The sequence below is a fragment of the Neolamprologus multifasciatus genome, chromosome 6 (assembly GCF_963576455.1).
Source record: "Neolamprologus multifasciatus chromosome 6, fNeoMul1.2, whole genome shotgun sequence".
NCBI classification, from domain to species: Eukaryota; Metazoa; Chordata; class Actinopteri; order Cichliformes; family Cichlidae; genus Neolamprologus; species Neolamprologus multifasciatus.
In genome coordinates, this window is record NC_140444.1 from 1,227,443 (window position 1) to 1,248,759 (window position 21,317).

The window sequence follows — 21,317 nt, forward strand, 5'->3', positions numbered from 1 at the left end:
CTGCGCAGCCGCAGATTTGAATGACGCCTCGGGTAAATCGTTCGTGACCCTCCATATCCCAGGATTCATTGCGAGTCATAGGTTGAAGAAAAATGGCGGAAGTGAAGCGGTGCAGAAATAAAGTCTTCAACGTAAGCGCAGTACGGTGTACATTTCAGGACATCGTCAGGTCTCAGAACACGAGCTATCAGACAGAGAGAAAATCTTCCTGCAGGTGGCGCTGTTGTCATGTCCCACCAATGACTGTAGTGACAGCTGCAGTCACGGAGAAACTTGCGTATCTCTGTTCGGGAATAGCAGATAGAGCGTAGGCTCTGAGAGGAGGGCCAGCGTTTACGCTACGAAAACACGACCGAGTGTTTTAACCTGACAGCCTGAGGTGTTCTTCAGTAAACTGGACTACCCGACAGAAGGACCCGAGGCCCCGCTGCACTGTTTCGGTAAGTTAAACGTGTTTGTAAGCTACTCCGTAACTACCGTCCTTAGCTAGCTCCTGAGACCTAGCTAGCTAAGATGTCAGGGTTCGTTTAGCTAATCTGTGCAGGTGAATGCATTTACTAAAGAAATCAAGAGAAACGCTCCGGGCTGCTCAGTCACTAATTACTGTTACTGTACTTTTATTACAAGTATTATACTGTAAAAGCAACAGGCTGCACCCTGCTGCAGCTCCTGTGCAGAGCTGAATATTAAAGATGTGCAAACAGCATGTTTTCAGTCTCTTGCCACATCTGTAAAGACAGTAACATTTTTTTAAAAGCTTGTACTTCAGTAACTCCTCATTAATCAGGAACTATGGATTAAAGTACTGTAGTGTACTGTAATACTGAAAATAATGTAAGAGAAGAACTTCAGATCCTGAGTGTGTGAGGACAGAAGAATCAGCTTTATTTCAATATTGAGGGATAAAATTTATATGTGAGTTTGATGGTTCTGTTGTCTTTGTGATTACAGGAGCTGCCCTCAGATTCAGACCTCAGCACCACCCAGTGACAGCAGACAGATCATCCAACATGTTCACATGTTAACTGCAAAATGAACTGATGGAAACAGTACAAAGGTTAGAGTACCACATGTGCTGTAGTGAAGGCTGCAGCTTTATTGATAAAGTTAAAGACAAAAAAACAAAAGGATTAATCACTCATGTAACTGTGTCACTATATATCAGCATTAACAGGACCTCAGTTTGTATCTCAGACCTTCTGTTTTAAACACTTGATGTACTCAGCTGCATGAAGAGCAGATGAGATTTTCTCTAACACAATTAAATAAAACCTGATGAAGGTCAAAGGTCGTCACTTGTATGTTGAACTACAAACTTGTCATCTGGAGTTCTTTCACAGTTTTTTGCAGATAGTGTGTTATTTACCATAAAGTGATTCAGAGTTATTCATACCAGAGTAACCAGAGAGGATCACATATTTTTAAATATATAATTTTCTACAGGACTGAATATAATATCTTTATATAAAAGTCTGGAGCCTCTGGGGAGTATCTGAGTATTTATAACATTACACAAAGCAAAGGTCTCATCACAGTGTTGATGAAATGCTGGGTTTATCCATCTCCTGGGGCGGGCCTACGGAGGAGTGCTGAAGATTTCCCTGTGAGGGAGCTGCTGGTGAAGATCACGAGTCCTGCTTGATCAATGCCATGAGCTTCAGTCTTCCTGGTGTTTCTTAAATGATGCCTCTTACAGCGGGTCAACAGAACATCTGGCACAGGACAGCTGTGATGAAAGAAAGGGAAGAAGTTTCTCCAAACCTCTGGACCCAGAAACCCAGCTTGGTCCTGATGGTCTCCCTCACTAGTTTCTCTCCAGGGTGAATGTAGCTGTTGATATAATATGGACTCTATTATTAAATGAAAAGAACAAATTAGACTACACTACTGAAACCTGCTGCTGTTTTTAAAGTCTCCATGTTACCAGGCTGTAGAGATTTAAACAGTTTTAGATCCATTACACTCACAGTCTTATGTTAAAATCTCAAAGGACAGCATTATATTTTTGATATTAACAGTAACTCTGGGCCTCTGTAGAGTGTGCAGCTGATCTCATCGCTGTCTAAAAATGGATAAAAAAACATAAGAAGTGCTGAATCCTTCAATAACACAGACTATTAGAGTAGCAGGTGTGTAGCATCGCTAACTAGCAACAAGCCTCCAACACAGTGCGTATGCTAGCGGCTAATCTAGCTAACGAATTAACAACAGAGTGATTTTAGAACTATAAGATGATGAGCTGTGTGTCTTTTTATAACAGTGACGTGGTTGTATTTACCTTAATTAAACGAGTCGTCAGTCGCGGTAAACCAGCAAAAAAACTCGAGCAGCCGGGCTACGTAAAAAGTGTAGGGGGCGTGTTTGCGGTCACGTGCAGCGGGTGTGTGGGCGGGAGCGTTACAGTCTTTTTTTTTTCTTCAAACCTTTATTTAAACATCAGTACAATACAAAATGGAATTAAACAGTACCACAATAAAGGTGTTGTACTTACAAAATAATTGTATGCATAGATAAACAAATACAAGAACAGTATTCAGAAACAACAATATAAATATGCGAGGGGGAAAGTAACTGATCAAGTGATTGAAAGATCTTGATTTTTTTTCACAAACACCAATCAAGCGGGTATTTTGGCTTCATTTTTGCACAATGGTAGGAGGCGGGGTCGCGTCGTCCATGTTTTCTACAGTCAATGGTTAGGACCATCGTGTCTCAACATGCTAGCAATTGACAATTAATACACCGCTGCTTTTGCAAATGTATATTGAATTATTTTATTCTGCTGTTAGACCAGGAATCAAAAATGGAGACCTCAACGTCGGCGTCTTCTGCCCAAGCAAAGAGTAAGTGCAATATTATGGCTTGTTATTTCAACTTCTTAAAGATCTAAGTGTGTTTAAATGTTTAAATTAAAAAAATCTATTATAAAGTGACACTACAGCTTTGTTAATTACAAAAACAGTGAATATTACTTTTACCAAAAAGAAATGTAAAAAACTCATTTTATACAAAATTATTTATTAATTTCACAAACAACAGAACCTATGATCTCCATCGTTGGGGACAGCTACATCTGCCGTGGGGAAGCACGAGCGAGGGAGACCATCGGGACCAACCTAGGTCTGGATGCGCAGGTCCAGTGGTTTGGCAAAACCTGATCCCTTTTCTCTTCCAATGCCTTCGAGGAAGAGTGATACCTGATGTCCTGTTGATCTACTGTGGTGGAAATGACCTTGGCAATGTCAAAAGCGTCAGGCTTGTGGCTGCAATCAAGCAGGACTTGCGTGATCTCCACCAGTTCCCGCAGATGAAAATTATTTTCTCTGCCATCTCCCAGCGATGCCAGTGGAGGCGCGTTAATCCAAAGAAGGTGGACAAGGCTCGACGCTTTGTAAACAGTGTGATGACTCCTTTTATTCTGTCTGTTTGTGGTTGTATTGTACATCAACAGATAAAACATAGAAATCCTGACCAGTTTTTGCATGATGGAGTTCATTTCACCCCTTTGGGAAATGATGTATTTTTAAATAATATTTCCTTGTGTCTGAAAGACCAAATCCAGTAGGGTGATGCTGGCTTTGGACTTTCCACGAACCTTTTGGCAGCAAAATCTGAATCAGGAATTTTATTCTTTATGCTGTTTTTTTCCCTTTAAACTCGTTTGTTAATTTTTCTTTAAATGCCAGAGGAGCCAACACACTTTTCAGTGATTTCACAGTTATTCCCCCTGTTCTTTCTTTTGCTGTCATTCTCTTTTAAATTTGTTACTGCTGAATGTTGTAATAAATATTTTTTTAAATCATCTCTGACATGCATGATTTTTTATTTTTTTTATTTTTTTTTGTCCCGTTTGGATCTTTAGCATCAGAATTGTTGTCTTAAGGCCAAGAAAGATGCCAAGTGGATTTATTTTACCAAGTGGATCATCATGGCCTTGCCATATTGGTCCATTTGATTGACCTTTTTTTATAATTATGTATTTATTTTATTTTCGGTTGCTACAAACGGGACAGACATGAGTGGGGGATAGGACAGGGAGAAAGAATGAAAGAAAGAGGGAGAGAAAGAAAACCAGAGAAGAGACGGTGAGAAAGGGGGGAAGAAAGAAAGAAAAACAAAACACCTGGATCACCTGTATGGAGAAAAAAACCCAGAAGAGAAAGCAAACAAAAAAAGAGCAACATAATAAAAACAGCACCATCACAATAAACTAGCTAGCAGTAGATACTAAATATTAAACGCTATTGTGCAGCACGCAAGATTGACAGCGCACAATGTGCTTTGAGGCAGCAGCCAAGAAAGGTGTAGTTTGTGTCTGTGAACACCTGTGTGGATCAGCACGCTTGTATTCCAAAGGTTTCTCCATGTAACGATCTGCTAGGGAGTGTGGGGAGCCATAGCCCCGCCCCCAGGGCATGAAGCAGGTACTGAGGAGATCCAGGCCCCAGAGTACGAGGACCCGAGGAGGACCACCAAAAGGGGGGGAACCGTGCCACCCTCCTGGGAAGAGCTGAGTAGAGCCCCAAACGAGAGGCCAGAGGGGGTTGCAGTGGCGTTCCCGCGGGCTCTGCCGGCAGCCAGCTGTGCCAGAGAGGACCGAGCTTCAAGCCCAGAGGCCTGAGGGCACCCCACCCCCCTGAAGGGACCCAGCCGGGCCACAGGTGCCAGGCCCCGCCAATCGGCCACCAGGAGTGAGCCGGTACATACATGAGTGCCCAGCCCCAGATGACAAGGACCACCAACACACCAACGTCTGAGGGCATCAGCCACCAGCAGGGAGTGTGGTGAGGGGAGATAGGCCTCCGTACTTTGGAGGGCCTGAGATGTTCCCAGAGAGGCGGAGCCTAAGACCCAACCTGACATATAAACACAGACGAACAGGCGCACACGGACACAAACGTGCATTCCCACCCCCATATACACAACCAAATACTCAGCACTCACCCAACGTGTAGACAGACACAAACAGACACTGCACAGACAGTCGCACTCCCCAAACATGCTCTATATCCCAGGTCCAGGTAGCCCCGCCCCCAGAGGGGCAAGCCGCACCTAGACCCAGCAGATGTAACCCTTCTCTCTGGGATGGAGGCAAGCGGACCACCTCCTTATCTGCAGTAGCAGGGAGGCCCTGAAACCTCCCTCCGCCCGCTCATATGTAGTGTTGCTGTGTGCTGTTCTAAAGTGCATTTAAAACACAGGAGAGCAGGACATGCATGATTTTGATTTAATATTGCATTTTACATTCAGCAAATTTTCAGACTGTTTAGAAACACCGTTGCTTTTCATTACACTGTTTTATTGAACGCTGTTAAAGACAACATGCAAGAAAATTCCATCTACACCTTTCATCAAATCAAAGAGAAGCTGCAGTCTACGATTAACAACTTCAGAACTTAAAAACAGCACTTTATGCTAGCAAAGAGAAATAACAGTAAAAGCTGCAGGTAAGTTCTATCATTAGCAGGATAACAACTTTAAGAGAAGCCAATTATATGTATATTGAGACAGTGACTGTTGTCCTCAACATATTACTGTTCCATGAGGTTGCATGTTTCTCTTAAGAAACATAATGTGGTGTTTTAGCCTTTGTATTTTTGAAATTCATTGTTATTCTATTAATTACTAAAGAATGACATAATACCAACACCAAAGGAAAACTTCCAGAGTCCAGCTTTCCTCGGATGTTCCAGCCAGTCTCACCTCTCATGTGACGAGCACCAGTTTATAAGACACTGCTGTCAGACAGGAGCCATCACTGGTTCCTGATACAGCCGCTAAAATCCCACCCTGGAGAAGGAAAAACACGGGAATAAGCAGCGCAGTGAAACATGGGAGACGGCTGCTTCTCCTGGTGGAGAGCAGCCAGAGGGAGAATGTGATCAGTGTGGAAGTTCATGTTCCAGCAGAAGAACTGTGACTCCAACACACTCCTGACTTCAGTGCTTCACGTGTTTGTTGTGTGTCTGCATGTAGTCAGCTTGAGCTGCATGAACATGAGCTGACGGTGTGAGCAGGTACCCACCTGTCTGCTGTCACCTGTGTCAGTGTAAAGGACCACTTCATCCACAGCAGCTGTGGAAACACAAAGTTCATGGAAGCTTCAGGTTAGACATGTGACACCTGCTCTGTCCACGTCTTCATGATACTCTGCAGTGTCAGGAGTAACTAGTTACTACTGTAATCAGTGCAGAGTACAGTTGGTGAATTTGAGTAAATGTAGAAACAGCTGTGTGTGTCTCTTGTTGCAGATGTTTAAAGACAGCCGGCTCATCACAGCTGGATCAGCTGGAACACATGTGACAGGAAGTGACCTCGGAGCAGCAGACAGGTGACTCTCACCTGGCAGCACCTTCACACTTTCAGCTTCAAAGGATTTTTGGCTCATTTGTTGCGTCTGTCAGAACCAGGTGGAGCTGAAACTCGCCTCAGAGTCGGTCCAGTGAAAATACTCGGATTACTTCTTACATTTGTAGTAACTAATAATCTGTCATGTGTCGGTGGTCTGCTCACAGCTGCTTCTGTGCTGGAGGACCGCTGTGGTTTGGTGGTTTGGTCATGGGGGGGTTGTTGCTGCACTTCCTCCATAAACATGTTTCACACTTTGATCTTCACGTCTCAGAACAAGATTACAAATATGAAAAGAAATATTCAAGAACACAAACCTCTGCCTGCAGCTTGGAGGAGTTTCAACTTGTCTTGGACAGGATGCTTCCTCTTCATGATGATGATGATGATGATGATGATGATGAGGGTAGCACTCAGGACACAGATTATAATGACGATGTTATCTGTCAAACAGGAAATCAGATGTCAGCAAACACAGTGAACATGTTTAAAATCACAGTTGGAAATAATCTCACAGTTTCTTGGTTGAGTCGAGCTGTTGGTGTCGTTGTCGTCTGTGTCTCCACAGGTGGTTCTCACGTTGACAGGAAGAGTTTTATTCTCTGCAGGGTTTGCAGCCACACATCTGTAAGAGGAGCTGAAGTCCTGTTTGTGCACAGTGAGAGGCAGAGAGAGCGCAGAGCTGCTCTGGTTCAGCATCTGCTCGTCTTTAAACCACAGCAGTGTGGTCTCTCTGTCCACCAAACACAGTAAGGAGCAGCTCTCAGAGCTGGAGTTCAGCTTAGTCACGTTAGGTGTCGGTACAGGATCTGGAGGTGAAAAGTGATGGAGAACAAAAATGAACATCAGAAAAATGTTTTTAACTTTCAGGACAGCAGAGCTCTGCTTATTGCTGCTTTAATGCAGTCAGTGAACATTTATATGAAACTGCTCATTTCAACTGTGTGAAAACAAACCACAGGAGAGACAGCAGACTGCCAAACCACCATCACATCCATTTGAATCTCATTATAAAGGTTTATGAGGGATTTTTCAGGTTTCCTGTCAAACTAACATCACGATCAGCAGAAGGTGCTGAAGAGGACACAGAAGAAACAAACGCTCTGATTCAAATCCTCATGAAAGGAAGAAAACAACACAAAGACATGATTCTGTGTGTGGGTGCGTTCCCATGACTACATGACTGTTGTTGGTTTCTACGACACAGACAGCAGCTTTGTAGTCAGACACAAACATTACAGCACAACGTGTTGCTTCATGAGTGGAAACCACAGCTTGTGTTTTGTAATGTGTTCCTCTCACAGCAGCAGCCACAGGAAGTCACCATCAACAACAAACCCGTCAAAATAAAAGTCTCTGTTCTGCTTGTTAGGCAGTGTAACACTGTAGGCCATACAAGACTGACAGGAGGCAGCTGGGCTGTTCAAATATACATGTTTCACTGTAAGAAGTAACTGTTAATGCTTCATAAAGACGTTCAATACCTTAGAAACTCACAGGGTGCTGTGCTGAGCTGTGATTGGTCGATAGTTAGTCACTAGTGGGAACATGGCCAATGAGGCTTTGTGTTACTTCTCTGTGGATTATCGTGACCATGAAATGGGAAACATGTTCAAGTAAACAGGAAGTTTTGTGTTTTGGTTAAAAAAAAGCTGTTAAATAAAAACGTGTTAATTTCAGTTGTTCTGCATAGTGATGGTAAATTTGATTCTTTTTACTGAATCAAGTTTTAATGAGTCACTCACCAAAGTGAATCGGATTTTTGAGTCATTTGATTCACTGAGTCAGTTAACCAGAGTGCAAAAAATGTACATTTTCACTCAAACTTAATTTGTTTCTCTTTTCATGTAAATCCCACTGCTAAGATGAATGATCCTAAAAGAAAACAACTATTTTATAGAACAAAAAAGAGCAAAAACATTTCTAAAATTAAGCAATTTCCTATCAAAATTGCTTAATAAACATTTATTTTGTTTATTTTATTTTTATTTTTTATTTTTATTAGTATTTTCCTTAAATGTGTTAAATATATATTTTCTCATCTAAATGTCCACTGAGCTGTGAGCCAGGGGGCGGTAATGCGCCTTAACATTGGTCGCCATCCAAGAAGAAGAAGAAGCTGTGAGCCAGGAGGGAGGGGGTGAGTAGCTCAAATGTGCTGTTAGCATGTTAGCAGAGCGATGCTACTGTGAACCGAGGAGCTATTTTCTTGATGTGAGCTTCTACTCAGGGTTTTTTCTTCCAGTTCAGAGCAGAAATGCTTTTTGTTAAGATACTGGATGTTGTGTTTTTCTCCACAATTTTAATTATAAGCTAGATACATTGCTGCTAACAGCAACAGGGATGAGTCAGTGAGTCAGTTGGGCTTGTGAATCATGATTCACGAGTCAGTAAAGTGATTCTCGAGTATTGAACGATTCGTTCATGATTCCTGCATCACTAGTTCTGCAGGATTTTCTAAGAACAGTGTTTAAAGTTTCTGCTTTGTCCTGTTCTTTCATTCACTTTGTACAGATCAGTAATGTTGGTGAAAACACTGAAGTCAAAGCTGATTATTCCTTTCACACCAGACATTTGTGGGATTATAAGAACAAAAAGCTGTTTTTATTCTGAAGTGATGATCTGACCAAACTAATGAGGAACATACAGACTGAGGTCACATATGAAGCTGGGACGTTACACAAAAATATACCAGAATAAATATGAGACTTACCGTACACTGTGAGCTTATATGATGATATGAAAACTTTTCCCTTCATAGAATGAATGACATAACTCCCTGAGTCGTTCCTCTGCAGCTCTGTGAGTCCAGAGTTTCTGTTCCACTGAAGTCTGTTCTCGTACTTTTCCACAAATACTTTAAATTTTCCATTATTCACCACAGCAATAACCTTTCTTCCATATAACAGAAATGCTTCCTCCAGCACAGAGTCAGGTAGAGTGATGTTTCCTCCCACAGTGCCCGTCAGGTTCTTCTTCACGTCCTCAGAAGCAGAAAATCTCATCACTGTAAAATATGAAGAGATGCAACAGTCAGTGAGAACTTTAATGAAAGTGATCAGAGATCTTACAAAGAGCCACAGAAAGTAAGTGAGGATTAAATCCAGGAACATGAAGCACGAGGAGGGTGAAGCTGATACATGTGAGCTGCATCAGTGACAGGAGGAACTCAGCCTCACACATTTTACACAAATCACAACAAGTTCTTACTTTTTGATCTGGTTGTGACAAACTAAACATTATTATATATATATATCTTCTGTCTTGCTAGCTTGCGCTGCGCTCAGTGGATCTGCGCTTGACAGTGCAGCCTGGCGGAGTAGTCGAACGCAGATCCACTGAGCGCTCAACACAGACAGAAAAGTTGATAAAATAAATTAAATATTTTGTATTGTTCGATGCATATGCGTACCAAACCGAAAGCACTGTATCGAACGGTTCAATACCGATACGAGTATTGTTCACCCCTAATACATATATACGTATATGTATATACACAGATTATACTATGAAACATGAAGGGGCACTATGAAGTCTAAAACTAGACCTCAACTGAAGCTAAACAAGAATAACACATGAACTCTAATCACAAATCTAAGATTAGACGAATACAAAGATAAACTCAGAGTCCCAGCCTGTGACACCAACGGTCTTTCTGAGTTAACTTCAATAATTACTTCCTCCAAACCATCAACGTGTCTTTTAGACCCCATTCCTACAAAACTGTTCAAAGAAGTCCTGCCATTAATTAATTCTTCGATCTTAAATATGATCAACTATCTCTAATAATCAGCTATGTACCACAGGCCTTCAAGCTGGCTGCAGTTAAACCTTTACTCAAAAAGCATCTCTAGACCCAGCAGTCTGAGCTAATTATAGGCCAATCTCCAACCTTCCTTTATATCATAATAATGTGATGTCTGTGAGATCGTTATGATCACTCTGTTCTTCAGACTTTGTCATAAAGCTGATTTCTGCTCTTGTTATGAAGCCTGGAAGAATCCAAAGACCAACTTTATGCTCCACATCTGGCAGACCAAACATCTGCTGACAGATGCAGTGAAGCTAAAGCTGCTTCTGTTGGTCTGTCAGCTGTTTGTTCAACAAACACGTTTCTGACTGAACAGTTTGTTCACAGGTAAAAGCTGAATGAGCCAAACACCTGTTTCTGTCACTGACACACAGAAGAATGAATTTTAGGTCCCTGAACAAGAACGAAGAAGCTCTAACTTACCTAAAAACATGAGAATAAAGCTCATCTGAGGCATCGTGACTTCCTGTTACTGTGGACGGTTTTTACAGAAGAAGCCAAAATAGCCTCTCTCTCTCTGTTTATCTCTCTCGCTCGCACTGCATGCTGGGAGTTTGGTGGGTGTGAGTGAGACTGTGAGTTTTTCATTAAATGCTTTTTCAGTTTTCTCACTGTGTTTGTTTCAGAGCTGTCTGTGATTGTTAGTTTGTTGTGTTTGTGGCAGAGATGGCGTCCAGTGGGACGCTGTCTTTGAAGCATGGAGTCAGGGTGGAGCTGCAGCCGAGCACCACCCTCGAGCAGGTGGATGAATAAAGCGGTGGTTATTCTCTGAAAGAGCAGGGGTTTGTCAGCCAGCTTAGAGAGCGGATGTCTCGTTGGGATCTAGATGTAGTAGATATGTAGCTGCTTCATCCTTATGCACACACTTACTGTTTTAGTGCCACCACCTGGTCGTCTGGAAGAGGTGCAGCAGCTTCTGGTGAAGGTTATCTGGTCTGGTCAGCCTGTATCTTCCTGTGTCAGAGGGGGAACAAGGACTAATGGACGTTTTGTCCAGAACTGCAGCCTTTAGCCTGCAGACTGCACAGAGGCTGCTGTATGACTGTGGTTACTGCTGGCTGACTTCTGCTCGTTGCTTCTCAGGAGAGCGGGCCAGCTTGGATTGGATAGTACCGTATCACCCTATCAGAGCACTTTGCTCTCGCTCTGCAGGCCTACTTGTTGTTCCTAGAGTATTTAAAAGTAGAATGGGAGGGAGAGCCTTCAGTTTTCAGGCCCCTCTTCTGTGGAACCAGCTTCCAGTTTGGATTCAGGAGACAGACACTATCTCTACTTTTAAGATTAGGCTTAAAACTTTCCTTTTTGCTAAAGCATATAGTTAGGGCTGGACCAGGTGACCTTTGACCTCCCTTTGGTTATGTTGCCTTCTTTTCACTCCCCGTGTGTTGCATGTCATTAACGTTGCCTCGTCTCTGCTCTCCTTCTCTTCCCCCCATCAGGTGTCAGCAGGTGGCCCCGCCCCTCCCCGAGCCTGCTTCTGTTGGAGGTCTCTGTCCACAACACAGCTACGAACAACACAAGCACATTGCAAAACCTCCCACAACATCTATTTTTACTCGTGTACAAGTACATGTAAGTACTGCAGGGAGTGTCTGATGCAGTCACAGTTATGTTGAAGTTATGTCCTGATGCTGCCGTCACAGATCATCACATTTCTCTCCCACGAACATGCAGCACTGCTGTGGATACTGCAATGAATACTGCAATGAATACTGCAATAATACTGCAACGAATACCGCAATGAATATTGCAATGAATACTGCAATGAATACTGCATTAATACTGCAATGAATACTGCAATGAATACTGCAATGAATACTGCAATAATACTGCAACGAATACCGCAATGAATATTGCAATGAATACTGCAATGAATACTGCATTAATACTGCAATGAATACTGCAATGAATACTGCAATGAATACTGCAATGATTACTGCAATGATTACTGCATTAATACTGCAATGAATACCGCAATGAATACTGCAATGAATACTGCAATGATTACTGCATTAATACTGCAATGAATACTGCAATGATTACTGCAATGATTACTGCATTAATACTGCAATGAATACTGCAATGAATACTGCATTAATACTGCAATGAATACTGCAATGAATACTGCAATGAATACTGCATTAATATTGCAATGAATATTGCTCTGAATACTGCAATGAATACTGCATTAATACTGCAATAAATATTGCAATGAATACTGCAATGAATACTGCATTAATATTGCAATGAATATTGCTCTGAATACTGCAATGAATACTGCATTAATACTGCAATAAATATTGCAATGAATACTGCAATGAATACTGCAATGAATACTGCATTAATACTGCAATAAATATTGCAATGAATACTGCATTAATACTGCAATGAATACTGCAATGAATACTGCATTAATACTGCAATAAATATTGCAATGAATACTGCATTAATACTGCAATGAATACTGCAATGAATACTGCAATGAATACTGCATTAATATTGCAATGAATACTGCAATGAATACTGCAATGAATACTGCAATGAATACTGCATTAATACTGCAATAAATATTGCAATGAATACTGCAATGAATACTACTGTAACTACTACAATATCTACTGCAGTTAATTCACAGTAAACACTGCAGTAAGTAGTGATGTACTGAAGTATTTCAGCAGATTGTCCCTCTTGCTGCTGCAGCAGGACGACCTGTGTTCTGCTGAGGAAACCACGTGTGCTTCCTGTTCTGTGACAGCTCTCAGTGTGGTTCAGAGGATCGCTGCACACCGTCCACAGTCTCAGGTCAGTGAGGTCGACCACAGTCTGACGTGACAGCAGAGACGTCGCGAGCTCTCAGCTCTCATTTCTACAGAAACAACCACAGAAGCCTCTCACAGCTCTGTGTGTCTGAGCCTGTGAGAAGCTTCGAACACCACCTGAGACGTTTACTGATCGCTGTCACACTAACAGGTTGACATGCTGGCAGCACTCAGAGACACATTCATGGAGGAATAGCTGCAAACTCCTTCAGAATGAAAGCTGCTGTACTTGCAGGTGTTTGTGATATAAATGTCTGCAGACCTGAACTGTCAGCAGATGCTGCTCAGCTCCTGTTCCTGTGTCAGCTCACAGAGCATCATTAGCATCATATTTACACTCGAGCACGCAAAGGCCTGAAGGATGAGCCCACAGCTCCACTAACAGACAGAGAGCAGGATGGAAACTGTAAGTGTGCAAACAGAAACAAGAATATGAGGAACTCTGTGAGGGGCGGAGTCAGTGGGCAGGTGGCGCTGTGCTAGCTCTGAGCTCAGCACGTTATCTGGATTCACGTCAGAGATAAACGGTCACACGAAGCTGGTTATGAACTCTTTAAACTGACTCTGGGTTTGACCTGCGAGTTCACTCGACAGGAGAGCAGCAAAACAAACGTTTGAGTTTAATTTCAGGTCCTGACTGCAGGCAGTTGTTCAGGACGACCCTCACAGTGAAACATCACTGAGATTTATTCTCATGGTTTAAACTTCAGCACTTTGTTTTCACACGTTTGTCCACAGTTCAAACATGTGAAGCTGAAGCCTGAGCACAGAGAGAGCTCATCACTGGACTCACAGGCGCCCCCTGTGTTCACTGCAAAGTCCTGCAGAGGACGTCAACAAAATCTCATCATTACATTAATATTTAAACACTTTTAAATTCTTCAGCATTTTTAAATTAAATTAAAGCTGAGACTGTGTCATCTTTCTGAACTCAAATAAAGAAAACTTTATACGACCATATAATTATTCCTTGAGTATTATACTTTACTCTGATTACTCTCTGACCCAGCCTGCAGCTTTCAGCCTGTTTCAGCCATAAATATCGTGACTTTGTGAAAAGAAGATGGAGCTCAGTTCAGTTTGATGTGCACAGCACGACTTCACCACAGCAGCCACAGAACTGTTTCATATATGAAGCTATAGATGCTCCAACACTCAGTTTCACTTTGCTAAGAATCAACTGAAGCCAAACTGTGACCTCAGTGAGCTTCAAATGACACGTTCAGTCCTCCTTTAGTGACCTCTGACCTCCACTCTGAGAAAAATGAACTGTTGCATCTAAAAGTTATTTTTAATTATTATTATTTTTATCTTTAGCACATGAACATTTGATTTTACACTGAAACACAGACAGACTGCAGTTTGCTGCCTCTGTGCTCCTCTGTGAGGCCTCAGGAACAACAGACTCTGATGCTTTGATGAATTATGCTGAACAAACCTCTAAATATAAAAAACTAAAATAAATCTCATCATTTAACGTTAATAAACTCTTTAATATTCATAAGAAACAGTCAAACCCTCAGTCGATGATGTGTTTGAGGAAATGTTAAATGGTTGAAAGCAGGTTTGATGTAAATGTTTCACAGCTGACATGTTTGCATGATCATAACCAGCTTCATCATGTGCTGCAGCTTCCACACGTGTTGAAATGTGAGGCTGTGAGTCAGGCCTGTGCTTCACTTACAGACCACATTTAATCCAGCTGTGACACACCTGCTCATTTCTTCACATCACCTCCAAACAAACCTCACAGTCATCACACAACTACTAAGTCAGGAAGAGCATCATAAGTTTTAAATAGTAAAAATGTAATAATAAAGTAAATTAAGACCAAATTTGTGAGCACTTTCTGCATCAGCTGGACTTCTGTCACTGAACACAAGGGGGCGCACTGTGTTCATAGAGCAGGGTCGGACCTCCTCGAGGGCCGGTGTCCTGCAGGTTTAGATGAGTCCTTGATCCATCACAGCTTATTCAAATGTTTAAATGACCTCCTCAACATGTCGTGAAGTTCTCCAGAGATGAACTAATCATGTGACTCAGGTGTGTTGACCCAGGTTCTCCAGAGTTCTCAAGTTCTCCAGAGGCCTGGTGATGAGCTAATCATGTGACCCAGGGTGAGATCTGCAGGACACCGACCCTCGAGGCCTGGAGCTGTGAAATTAAAGGTGTGAGTTAAAACCATTGAAATAAGCCACATGGAAAAGAAACAGTAAAAACTTCTATGATTTACTCATGAAAGTGGCCACTTTCTCATTACTTTCATAGATTGTTTTAGTATCCAAAACATACAAGTTTCATTATATCATTTTTCAAGGGATCTTATATCTGTTTTCACTCTTGTATGCTTTTCATACAAGTTTCACACAAGACAGATACAAACTTTATAAGATTTATATATATCTTTTCCTTATGGGTCAGTTTGGTGATGATGATTATCTTTCAACTCATGTACTGATTCAGTCTCACTTCTTCTTTTTTTATATTTCCCAGCCTCTGGAATCTCCCTCCACCCGTCTGACTCACCTGTCTGCATTTCATCCTGCTCTAACAGCTGCTGTCAGTTTATAAGATAAACGTCTATCAGTCCCACGAGTGGGAAACCTGCTTGGTAAATGGTCTGCATTTGTATAGCACTTTACTCAGTCCCTACACTACGTTCAGTCATCCACCCATTCACACACTGGTGATGGCAGCTACATTGTAGCCACAGCTCAGCTTGGTCACGGCACAAAGTGAACAGTACAAAGTTAAGAGCAGCAAAAATGAAGAAAAACAATCAAATACTTTGTCCAAATTGCAAAGGTGATCTGAACAGGACCGGACAACCCTTCAGCCTGCTGGACCCACCAACATCTTGGCTCTGATCCTCCTCAGTTCCCTCCTAACCTGGATGGTTGAGAGAGACGGGCCGTGTGCTGGATGTGTTGTCATGTCAGGTGCTGCAGGCAGGATGAAAGACCCAAACGCAGGACTCAGAAACAGGAAGTTAAACTTAAAGTGCAGCTTTTATTGTTGGAGAAACTCTGCATGAAAACAAGGAAACAAAACAAGAAACTAAGCCAGGGGTGTCCGACTCCAGCCCTTGAGGCCCGCAGTCGGACGCCGGCCCTCGAGGGCCAGCCTATACTGTAGTAACAGGAAGTTCAAGAAGGCGGAGCTCCATTTTAATTGGCTGATGAGGATTACCTAGTTGTGCCTGGTTTAATAAAATGAGGTTATTGTCATGAGCGGATGCTGCATGATGACGTGTCGTTACCTGACAGTGCAGTCAGGTAACAGCCAATCAGATGTTGAAGCGTCTCAGTGAGCGTCCTGGAATGCGACCGTTTAAGACGGGGTAGGCAACTCCAGGCCTCGAGGGCCGGCGTCCGACTCCAGGCCTCGAGGGCCGGTGTCCTGCAGGTTTAGATGTGTCCTTGATCCATCACAGCTGATTTAAATATCTAAATCACCTCCTCAGCATGTCTTGAAGTTCTCCAGAGGCCTGGGAATGAAGTCATGTGACTCAGGTGTGTTGATCCAGGGTGAGATCTAAAACCTGCAGGACCCTCGAGGCCTGCAGTTGGACTGGGGAAGCTAAACAATGAGCAGTGATGACAGCACAGCGCTGACAGAGAGAAACACAGGACTTAAATACACAGACAGGATAACGAGAGGAAGCAAAACCAGCCGCACAGGAAACAGGAAACAGACTGTCAAAGTAAAACAGGAAACACCGATTGATACTGAACAAAGGGAACACAGAGACAGAGACAGGAGTAACAAACTGACATGAGACACGACCGACTGGGGACAAGACAATAAACATGAAGACAGAACTAAACGTCAGCGCTGAAAATCAGACTGAAGAACCGAAGAGCAAGAATACAGAACAGCCACCAAACACCAGCAGTCATGAACCACGATGAAGCCTCAGATCAATGATAATCATGAATAATGGACGTGACTGTGTGCTGGATGCTGTGGTTGGGCAGCAGTGACCAGGGCGTGTGGAGGAGGTGTGGGGGTGGGTGTGTCTGCGGTCGATGCTGGAGACTCATCCTGGATGAATCACACCTGTTAAAGAGTCCCATCCCCCACAGGGAGTTTTGGTCTTTGTGGCCTGAGATGGTCCCACGCCCTCTCCAGGTGCTTTTTCATCTTCATGTAAAGAGGAGGAGCTACAGCTGCCAGTCCAATCAGCTTCCACATGTCTGTGACAGACTGTTTATATCATGTTTCAGCTCTGAGCAGCAGCTTTGTTCAGTGATCAGACGTCAACCTTTCAGCCAAAGCAGGCGGGACACATTTGGTTTATGCAAACTTTCTGCAAATCAGAGAGCAGCAGCCTGCTGTGAAACCCCCACAGCTCTGTGAGATCATGAAACAAGCTTAATGTTGTCACAGTAACACGACTCATCCACAGGATCAGGTGGAGTCGTCACTCTCTGTGCGAGTCTTTGTTCTTTTTATGGTTTCACTTCAGCAGCTTATCAAACGAACAACAGCAGCTGTCGCCGCTCAGTCTGATGCAGTCAGAGCTGAAGTCGTGTTATTATCTCGACTTCATGTCGTTTATCTTCTTTGTGAAACGTGAAAACACAAAGTGAGCAAACAGGAGCACTGAGATAACGACAGGAACCAAGTGCAGGCTTGGATGTGAACACGCTAACCGTGGATCCTTCTTCCTCTTTGTTCACATGAATTTGAGTGCATGAAGGTGTCTTTGTCTGTGTAGGGGGCGTGGCTTCACCTTGTTAACCATCTGTCACGCCTGTGTTTTATGCTTCCCCCTCTGCAGTATTTCACTAACGACGTGTGTAAATACACTTTGTTCTCAGGTCACCTTCAGCTGAGGAGTTATTTATTATTATATATTATTATCAGCTCTGACCAGGTTTAGCTTCAGGCCCTGTTTCACAAACTCCGCCCTCACCAGTTACCTCTGTTCTCCATCACTGCATCCACACCAGCTTCTACCTGCAGCTGCAGCTTCAGTGTTTAAACTCAAAAATCCTGCAAACATTTATCTGAAACCTTCACGCGTGGAGGTGGAAACGATGCGTGCCGCCGTGTCGTGGAGACGATCACAGCTGAATTTCACTGAACTGTGTTTGAAGATGAAATATGACAAAGCCGACAGAGTCGTGAGTCTCTGTGTCGTTAGATTCTCATAAACAGGTTTCATGTTTTGGTCTTTGTCGTCTGCTCGCTGTGGCCCTGCAGACACATCCGGCTTAAATACAAAAACTATTGTTCTCAGTGAATCTGATGAGATCAGGTAACGTGAGGCAGCTGCAATGAGACGACAGCATTTGGGAATTTTTTGTCAGCATGGGTGTAACCTGAGGATGAATGAGAACATTGAATGTCTGCTGAGATATAAAAATATACCAAACTTCCTCCAAACCTGTAAGTTTACACCGACTCCTGAACGATTAGAACTTAAATGTTTGAATGTGTTTGTCTGATTCTCACAAAGAGCTGGAAGCTTTTCATCCTCAAACATGCACAAAAGTATGAAACCGTCCCTGCTGCTGTTTGTCAGGAGACTGAGGGGAACCAGAATCTCCGTTTCTTCCTTTTCTTGTTTAAAACATCAGGACACGCTGATCTTTCTTCCATGTCCTGTTTTTTCTGAGCTTCTGCAAAACAAATCTTCCCAAAAACTCATAAACACCAAGTTTAAATATTTGTCTCTGTTTGTTTCACTGCTTCTGCAGATTAACAGAAAAGCAGAGTTCCTCTGTGTGTCGGTGAAATGTGAAGAAATGTTTTACAAGTCTGGACTTATTCACACTCACAGCCTCCCTGTGTCTGAGCTCAGTTTATTCCATTTAAAAAGTGCATTAATTTATTGCATTAGTGTTGATGGTGGCCTGACTCAGTGCAACAGTGACTAAAATAATATCATGTCGTTTGTTTTGCTTCTGTTTGTTTTTGTGCATCACATGTTCGATGTTTTGGTCCAAACAATAAAAGCTGATGAAGAGTGTGCTCACTGATCTTCACAGGAGGATGTAAGGACCCATCAGTTCCTCTTCTTTTATTGACTGTTTCAGCCGTTATGAAGAGCAGCTGGCGCTTTTCCAATTAATTTGCATAATTTATAGTTTCACTGTCACGTCCAATCAGACAGCAGCTGCACAGAGGAACAACAGACACTCTAAAAACCTGCATTAATAACTATAAACTTAAGGTAAGTGCACTGAGATGAGGAGCATGAAGTGTTTGATAACCTCAGGTCTGCTCGCTCTCAGGCTGAAACAGAGGAAGCTGAGACGACGCCTCACAGAGGGACTCACTGTCAGGTCTTCATGTGGTCGGAAGAAGCAAGTTTCCGAATCTAGTTTAGAATCTGAAGTCGATTTAAAGCTTTTTGGAAAGGCCGAAACATTTCTGTAGATCTCTGATCTGCATCCTGTTTCTAACAAACATCCACAGATCATGTTTCTGTTCTCAGAAAACTGGAGGACGTGTGCTCAGATAGAAAGTGTACAGGTGGGTCTGAGTGGGAGTTTAGACCTGACCGCTGCACGGCTCTCTAATAAGCACAGTCCATGTTTATTACACTGTGTGGGCCGATGCACCAAACTGCTCTGTCCTGCCTCAAACATCGTCTTTAATTCAACAACTTTCCAAAAAGATTAGAGCTGTGTTTTTTCCACAGCTCTCAGTCGTGAACCTGTGTGGTCTGCACGTGTGTGAACTCTTCCATCTAGTGTGAGACCCACAGGTGGAAAGGTTGAGAGACTGCGTGACAAACGCTGCGCTGCGGTCGTGGCTGCAGAAATGAAAGCAGAGCTGATGATGTCTTCTGTGGCTCTGCAGAGCTGTGGCTCACCAGACCGGACCGAGTAGCCACACAGCAGCTTCTGTTAAAGGCACATTCGTTCCACATTTGACAGAACAGGAAACATGATGTGGTTTAGCTCTGCAGCCATGCTGCTGCAGCTTCTGCTGCAGGTACTCTGCCAGAGCCACTGCTGCATGTTCAGCTAATTCATTGTTCCCAGATAACGAGCAGCCGCATCCTGTCACATCCTGTTTACTGCTCTCTTCCATCGTCAGCAGCTACTTTGTCCCAGAGAAAAATAATCAGCCAGGCCAAAGACGAGGGCCACGCTTTTTAAATAAGCAGTGCTTTTGTATGTGTAAGGTCAACATGTGCTTGTAAATGTTTCAGATGGACGAGTCGTCCAGCAATGCATTTACTGAGTCTGTGTGCAGGCTGCAGGCTGCAGGACCATGCAGGCCTCAGAGGATGTCCACTGGTTTTCCTGCTTATTGCTGGTATTTGTGTGTATTTGTGTGTATTTGTGTGTATTTTATCGACTATGTCAAAATGAATTCTTCTTTGTTTCTTTTGTAATTTGGATGGTTTGATTTCAGCTGAGTGAGTGCACTACAGTGTGTGTGTGTATTAATTTAAACAGCTTTTAACCCTTTAAGACCGACCATAGAACCAAGTCCGCCAGAGCTCATATTATATGTTTACATGCTGTGGAGCCATTTTTGGGAGCATTTCAAGTTGATATACATCAATACAACCATTATAGCCCAAATTTTAATAATATGTCTGCATTAAGTGCATAGTAATTACATAAATTGTAAAAAAGTGCAATAAACTACAAAAAAATGTAAAATCGTTTTTGTTTTTTTAACATATATTTCTAGTTAGAGAAATTTAAGAGGCTTATCCCTCAAAACTGTAAATACAAAAAAGTTGCACAAAATAGTTTCCCACCACAGGAAATTTATTTTGAGTGTCTTCATAGTTTTATTTTTGAAATACACCAATTTTTATACACTGCAGGAAAAACAAAAATAAATATTATAGTGCAAATTTGCAAAAAAGCAGCATATGCATCAAAATAAACTATTTCCAGCAGTGCAAAACTGTGACCGAGGACAAGCTGATGGCATAAGATGTAAGTACAACTCCTCCGGTTTCATATGCAAAAAAAATTATTGCGCTAGCTCACGTGGTTGCAGAGCTACAAGGATTTAAAAATAGTTACGCAAAACATAGCGTGCTGCTCCGACTGGTTTTAAAGGGTTAATCTGCATTTGTTCAGAATAAATGACTTTAAATATATTTTGTGCTTCGTCACGCTGACGTCACGCTGACATGGTGACACGACTCAGACATGTTTATAATCACAGGCATCATAAACAATATTTATTTATCATTTGAAACAAACAGAGTTCTGTGGACGCTTCATTTTTATCGATGAGCCCACAGCGAGTGCTTGTAGTCGAGCGCTGAGGCCTGATGAAGCTTTCAGTCAGCATGGAGATGTTTATTAATCCTACTGAGGCTGAACATCAGCAGCTGTTTGTCACGTGCAGGAAAC

The 21,317-nt window shown here is 42.6% G+C and overlaps 2 protein-coding genes and 2 pseudogenes across 5 annotated transcripts in view; 1 reads left to right on the plus strand and 3 right to left on the minus strand.

Annotated features, from left to right (window-relative positions):
- Positions 1 to 21,317, minus strand: part of LOC146516090 (uncharacterized) — a 52,398-nt gene that overhangs the window by 3,279 nt on the left and 27,802 nt on the right. The gene's annotated exons all lie outside the window — the stretch shown is intronic.
- LOC146516092 (uncharacterized) lies at positions 70 to 4,541 on the plus strand (annotated as a pseudogene). The gene is made up of 2 exons (XR_014874430.1): positions 70 to 440; positions 952 to 4,541. The product of XR_014874430.1 is annotated as an uncharacterized LOC146516092 (transcript).
- LOC146516093 (CD48 antigen-like) lies at positions 5,692 to 10,669 on the minus strand. Of its 2 annotated transcripts, XM_085162067.1 has the most exons (6): positions 10,583 to 10,669; positions 9,062 to 9,355; positions 6,864 to 7,157; positions 6,666 to 6,791; positions 6,026 to 6,075; positions 5,692 to 5,790 (listed from the first exon to the last, which is right to left on the minus strand). In XM_085162067.1, exons 1-6 carry the CDS (start codon positions 10,614 to 10,616, stop codon positions 5,707 to 5,709), a joined length of 882 nt encoding a protein of 293 aa, XP_085018193.1. In that variant the 5' UTR covers positions 10,617 to 10,669; the 3' UTR covers positions 5,692 to 5,706. The 2 variants fall into 2 exon arrangements, with proteins under 2 accessions (XP_085018193.1, XP_085018192.1); XM_085162066.1 differs by lacking the exon at positions 10,583 to 10,669 and having other exon boundaries at positions 9,062 to 9,575.
- Positions 11,028 to 12,501, minus strand: LOC146516094 (uncharacterized; annotated as a pseudogene).

What these genes read in the sequence shown, in the direction of transcription:
- LOC146516093 (XM_085162066.1), bottom strand. Translation starts at nt 9,461, where the DNA reads ATGTTCCTGGATTTAATCCTCACTTACTTTCTGTGGCTCTTTGTAAGA. An exon ending in ATATAAGCTCACAGTGTACG is followed by an intron (nt 7,158 to 9,061) that starts GTAAGTCTCATA and finishes TTTCACCTCCAG; the next exon opens with ATCCTGTACCGACACCTAAC. An exon ending in ACACAGGTGACAGCAGACAG is followed by an intron (nt 5,791 to 6,025) that starts GTGGGTACCTGC and finishes TTCCTTCTCCAG; the next exon opens with GGTGGGATTTTAGCGGCTGT.